At 74.8% G+C, this 6,198-nt stretch overlaps 1 protein-coding gene across 1 annotated transcript; it reads left to right on the top strand.

Moving 5' to 3' along the window:
* Positions 1 to 2,169: 2,169 nt before the first annotated feature.
* AURANDRAFT_21964 (hypothetical protein) lies at positions 2,170 to 2,343 on the top strand (the record flags this gene model as incomplete). The annotated part of the gene is made up of 1 exon (XM_009036252.1): positions 2,170 to 2,343. A coding segment is annotated over one exon (174 nt), but the record flags the coding sequence as incomplete, so codon positions are not given.
* Positions 2,344 to 6,198: the final 3,855 nt, after the last annotated feature.

The following is a 6,198-nucleotide window of genomic DNA, read 5'->3' as shown; positions in this document are numbered from 1 at the left end:
ACCCGAGGGCGAGGACTGGAACGAGGTCGACATCGCCGCGCGGCAATGAGCGCGCGCGGGGGGGGGGCCGGCGGCTAAGCCCGGAAACATTGAACTACAAGTTGGCAAGGTTTTGTTGAGGCGCCGCTTTACAGCAAGTGAATCGTGCGTCGGGCGCGCAAGTTTGCACGGAAGACGTACAGCTTCAAGGGCCCTTTTGATCGCTGTGAGGCAAATCTCGTGCCCGAAGCTTATGTGTGGCTGACTCGAGTAAGCGAAAACGCCATGGAAGAGATCGAGACGGTGAAGGCGGCGAGCCGCCTCCAGGGCCCGGGACAGCGCGAGGAGGCCGTGAACCGGCTCCGGGGCCTGGAGACGTCCGGGCGCAACCTCTGCGCGCAGCTCGGCCTCGACTCGTCCCAGGAGGGCCTGGGCCGCATCGGCGGCAAGCTCGCGGGCCACATCGGCGAGAACCGCTACATCGTGTCCTACGCGACGGACAACCGGTCCAAGTGCCAGAGCGTCGAGTGCCGCCAGTACCTGCGCTGCGGCGAGACGCGCATCGGTGCGCCCCCCTTTCCCCTCGACGCCGCCCGCCGCCCGCCGCCCCGCCCCGACGCGGACCCGCCCCCTCCCGGTAGGCAAGCAGCCGCCGAGCGTGCGCCTCGGCCACGGCAAGACGCGGTGGTACCACCTCGACTGCGCGTTCGTCGCGTTCCGCCGCGTCTGCCGCAAGAGCAAGACCATCGAGGCGCCCTCCGACCTCGAGGGCTTCGAGACCATGTCCGAGGGCGACAAGGAGCGCGTGCGCGGGCTCATCGCGGACCACGTCGAGGAGCGCGCGGCCCTCGGGCCGCCGGCGAAGCCCGTCGAGGCCAAAGTCCCCGAGGGCTGGAGTTGCAACTGGTGCGGCCGCGGCGCGCGCGAGGCGCCGTCGCGGAGCCGGGGGCCCGACGGGCCCCAGACGCTCTGCGGGTCCTGCAGCCAGCGCTACCGCCGGGGCGCCCTCGGGCCCGAGCCCGAGGGGTCGCTCTGCAGCCGCTGCGGCGCGGGCGACATCCGGTTCCTCGCGAACAGCGATCCCGACTACGTCTGCGGCGACTGCGAGCTCCTGCCGCCGATGCCGCGGGCGCCGCGCGACGACCGCGCGCCCCAGCACCCGCGGCGGCCGCCGCCGCCGCCGACGCCCGCGGCCGACGGCGCCGCGTGCCTCTGGTGCGGCGCGGACGACGACGTCGCGCGGTTCCGGCGCCACGAGTGATTCAAGTTCGCTTCAACATGAGTGTTCCGCGCGCGCGCGTTCCGGAAAAAGCATCCACGCGTCGAGAGCGCTCCCAGAGACGATCGCTCGTCCAAAAGTTAGCCGAAACGAGTGGAAATCGACCGAGATAGGAGCCTCCAAAGTTGGAAATGTCGCACTCTTTTCCTGCCCAGGCGCGGTTCCGGCGCCACGAGCGGTCCGCGGCGCTGAGTTTGTGCGGTACCTGCGGCGACCGCTACCAGCGCGGCGCCGCGGGGCCCACGGGCATGGACCAGAGCGGCGAGTGCGACGCGGGCGGCGCGAAACACGTCTACGTCGCGTCCGTCGCGCAGGACGCTGTGTGGAAATCAACCACTGGTTTGGGAAGTCCCCACCAAACTTCAGAACTCTCTATCTCGGCCAATTCCAAGTCGATTTGGCTGATTTTTGGACGAATCGATTGCTCTCGTCGCGTTCTCGAAGCACAGCGAAAGAGTCCGGTCCAAACCGTTCGATTACGCGCACATTGAAGTCGGGTTGAAGATTTGAATCCACACAGGCAGGACGGCCGGTCCAAGTGCCACTTCGGCGCGTGCGCCGAGCCGAAGATCCACGCCGGCGCGTCGCGGCTGGGCCGGCGGCCGCCGGCGTCGCGGCCCGGGTCGTCGCCGAAGACGCAGTGGTTCCACCTCGAGTGCTACTTCCTGTCGACGCGCGCGGCGGGCCGCCGGGCCATCGGCTCGCTCTCCGACGTCGCCGCGGGCCTCGGCCAGCTGCCCGCCGGCGACCGGGCGCTCCTGGGGCAGCTCGTCGAGGCCTACGCCGCGCGCGCGCCGCGCCGCGACGCCGCGGCGGACGAACCGGCGTCGGGCGGCGACGGGCCGGCCGCGGCGCCGCCCGAAACCGCCGCGCCGGACGTCGACGACGCGCTGCTCGAGCGCCTCGCGGAGATGCCGGCGCCGACGCCGGCGGAGGCGCGCGCGGGCCACTGGGCCGAGGACGAGCACGCCAAGTTCCTCGCGGGCCTCGAGACGTTCGGGAGGCGCTGGGACCGCGTCGCGCGCATCGTCGGCACGCGGACCATGTCGCAGGTGCGGTCCCACGCCCAGAAGTACTTCAAGCGCGCCGACGCGCTCCGCGCGCCCGCGGTCGTCACGCCCGCGGCGACGCCGCCGCGCGACCGGCCCCGCGGCCGGGACGACGACGCGCCGCCGCGCGGCGCCGCCGCCGGGCCCGCGGCGCGGCGGCCGGGCGGCCGCACGGGCCTCTACGAGTCGCCCCACGCGGCCGCGCGCAAGCGCCGCCGCCTCGAGGACGCGAGCGGCCTCGAGGCGCTCGCGTTCCTCGCGAGCGAGCGCGCCGACGTCGTCACGACCGTCGACGGCTTCGACGTCGTCGAGCAAGCGGCGCCGCGCGCGTGCGCGCCGTCGCGGCGCCCGCGCCACGCCTGCTGCGGGCCCGACTGCGTCTTCCGCGAGGTCGCGCGGTGGAAGCCGCCCTGCGACGACCTCGACACGTCGAGCTCGAGCTCGGACGACGACGAGGCGCCCGAGCCGACCGCGGCGTCCGTGACGAAGCGCCGCTCCTACAGCGACGGCGACGAGGCGCCGCCGAAGCCCGAGCGGCCCCTGCCGGCGAAGCGCTCCCGCGTGCCCTCCCAGAAGGCCCTCGAGAACGTCGTCTAAGCGCGATTCCTGAACGTCGACCGTCGCCGCGGCGCGACCCCCGGCGGCGAGCGCCGGAGAGATGCCCAGGACCCGACTGCCGTCGATCGATGGGTGGAGCCAAATTGCAGATTTTGTCGTGACGCCATGGGTGCGCGCTCGCAGCAGTACGGCTACGACGGCTACGACAGCTACGACGGCTACGGCTACGGACACGCCTACGCGTCGCGCCGCGCGTCGCCGCCGGCGCTCGTCCCCGAATGGGTCTGGAAACTCGGGTCCATGCTCGTCGCCGCCGCCGTCGTCTGCTTCGGCTTCTTCCTCGTGAAGAATGTCAACGAGCTCTTCAAGACGAACCGCCGGTCCAAGGCGCGCGTCGCCCTGCCCACGAAGCCCGCCGTCGAGGACGCCAAGTCGCGGCAGCGGCGCGAGCGCGACGAGCGCAACGCGAGCCGGCGGCGCGAGGCCGACGCGCGCGCGGCGGCGGAGCGCGCGCGGCGGCTCGCGGAGGACGCGGCGCGGGACGAGGCGAAGCGCATGAAGGCCGAGGAGAAGGCGTCGCGCCAGGCCGCGACGATCGCGCTGCGGTCCGCGGCGGCGACGACGGCGCAGCGGCGCTGGCGCGGCGCGCTCGCCGCGCGGTTCGCCGCGCGCGTCCCCGCGGCCCGCTACGTCCAGCGCGCCTGGCGCTACCCGGGCGTGCTCGGCGCGCGGCGCGCGGTTCGGAAGGCGCGGCGCGCGGCGAAGAAGGCCTGCCGCGCCGCGGAGAAGGCGACCGCGGCGGCGGCGGCGGCCGCGCGCCGCGCGCGGACCGGCCTCCTGGCCTGGCCGCTGCAGGCGCGCGTGCGGGCCCGGGTCGCGCGGCGCGTCGCCGCGGCGACGGCCCTGGAGCGCGTCGCGCGCGGCAACGGAGGCCGGGCGGCGGCGGCCGCCGCGCGGGCGCGGGCGGCAATGGACCGGGGCTCGCGCGCGTGCGGCGTCCTCGCGCGCGTCTGGCGCGACCGCCTGCCCCGGCGGCGCCACCTCGTCGAGGCCGCGCGGCTCATCGCGTCCGAGCGCCGCGAGGCGCGGGACCGCGCGCGCAAGGCCGAGCAGCGGCGGCTCGCCCGGGACCGCGAGGCCGCCAAGAAGCGCGACAAGAAGGTGCGGGACGAGCTCGCGCGCGAGGCCGCGGCGGCCGCGCGCCGCGCCGCGGCCGCGCTCTGGTCGTCGCTGCGCCACGGCGACGCGTGCGCGGCGCTCGCCGTCGCGGGAGCCGCGGGCCCGCGCGCGGACCGCGTCAACGGCGTCTACCGCCGGAGCCTCGCGGGCGCGGCGCCGCTGTTCCGGCGCGCGCCGAGGCACGACCGGGGCGTCGTCGCGTCCTGAGTGCAACTCAAATCTTCAACTCGACTTCAATGTGAGCACATGTGAATGTTGTGACACAAGCACTTCCACTGTGCTTCGAGAGCTCCATGAGAGTCATCGATCAGTTCAAAAATCAGCCGAACCGACTTGGATGTGACCGAGCGAGAGAACTTCAAAGTTTGGTCGGGACGTCCCAGCTCACCGGTTGATTTGCACACAGGTCGCGTCCTTCGTCTTCGTCGCGGAGCGCGACGGCGTCGACGCGTGGGTCGTCGGCGACGAGGCGGCCAAGGACGCGCGCGCGGCCCGGGGCTGGGCGACGGCGGCCGTCGCCGCCGTCGGCGCGCCGCCGGCGCGGGCGACGACGTTCCTCGTCTCCGACGGCAGGGGCGGGCTCGAGCCGCAGGTCCTGCGCGTCGCGGCGCTCTCGGCCGCCGAGCTCCGCGCCGACGACGCGGGCGACCTCGCGGCGCGCGCGGCCGCGCGCGCCGCCGGCGAACGCGCCGCCGCCGCCGCCGGCGGGCGCGGGCGCGGGCGCCGCGGCGCCGCGCAGCGCCGCCGCCTCGGCCTCGAGCGCGTCGAGCCGCTGGCGCCGCAGCGTCGCGACCTCGTCCTCGACGGCGCCGAGGCGCGCCGTGAGCTCGTCGATGCGCGCCACGAGGTCGCCGACGATGGCGTCGGAGAAGAGGCGGGTGGCGCGCGCCGGACGGCGCGGCGGCGCGACGAGGCCCGACGTCGTGGCGACGCAGCAGGCAAGCAAGATAAGGATGTTGCCGCCGCTCATCGGTGCGCTGTTGCGGTGCCTCATCGACGACGGCGTCGCGTCCACTTCAACTTCAGCGATTTTACCACAGCATGGGGAGCTTTTGCTGGCTCTCTGAGCGCCTCTAGCCAACCAATTCGCAGCGTCCAGCATCGCCATGGACGACGAGGATCGCATCACGTACGTCGTGCTCTGCGCGGCGGGCCTCGAGGACCTCGCCGGCGCCGACGTCGCGGCGCGCTGCGGCGTCCCCGCGAGTCGCGTCCGCGTCGGCCGCGGCCCGCCGGAGAGCGACCGCTGGGACCCGTCGGCGCCGCCGGGCATCTGGCCCGGCGCCGCGGGCGTCGGGCGGCTCCTCGTGTCGCTGCCGCGGCCGCGCGACGGCGCCGGCTGGGACGCGCGGCGCCGCACGCTAACGTCGCTGCCGTGCGCCGCGGGCCTGCTCGCGCTCGTCTGCGAGGTCGGCGGCGTCGAGGCGTCGCACCACGGCCTCGACGCCGTCCACGCCGCCGTGCGCGGCGCGGCGCGCTGGCCGGACGCGCTCGAGGCACACCGGCGGCACCGGCGGCTCGCGGCCGGCGTGCAAGTACCGTTCCGCGCGTCGGCCGCGCGCGACGGCCGCCACGACTGGACGTCGGAGGACCTGGCCCGCTGCGTCGGCGACGCCTGCCCGAGCGACGCGGCGCTCGCGCCGAATCTGGAGCGCTTCGAGCTCGAGGTCGTCGCGCTGTGCCTGCAGAGCGCGTGCCTCGTGGGCCTCAACCTGTGGCCGCGCGACGCGACGTTCCGCCGGTCCGGCTGCGGCGCGGAGCCGCGGCCCCTGCTGCCCTTCGCGGGCCGCGTGCCGCGCCTCCGGCTGTCGACGGCCGCGCTCATGCTGACGCTGGCGGGAGTCGAAGCCGGCGACGTCGTCCTCGACCCCATGTGCGGCGTGGGCACGATCCCCACGCTCGCGGCGGCGCTGCTCCCCGTCGCCTTCGCTCTCGGCGGCGACGTCGAGCCGGACTCCGTGGCGCGGGCCCGCGCCAACGCGCTGGGCGACCCGCGCGGCGACGACGACGCCTGGCACGCCGACGAGCGCACCTACGCCGGCGGCTCCGGCGTCGCCGAGTGCTGCGCGGTCTGGTCGAGCGATTCGCTCCCGCTCCGGAGTGGGAGCGTCGACCGCGTCGTCGTCGATTTACCCTTCGGGAAGATGCACCAGG

This window comes from Aureococcus anophagefferens (assembly GCF_000186865.1).
Source record: "Aureococcus anophagefferens unplaced genomic scaffold AURANscaffold_4, whole genome shotgun sequence".
Lineage (NCBI taxonomy): Eukaryota > Pelagophyceae > Pelagomonadales > Pelagomonadaceae > Aureococcus > Aureococcus anophagefferens.
This window is presented reverse-complemented; position numbering and strand designations above follow the sequence as displayed.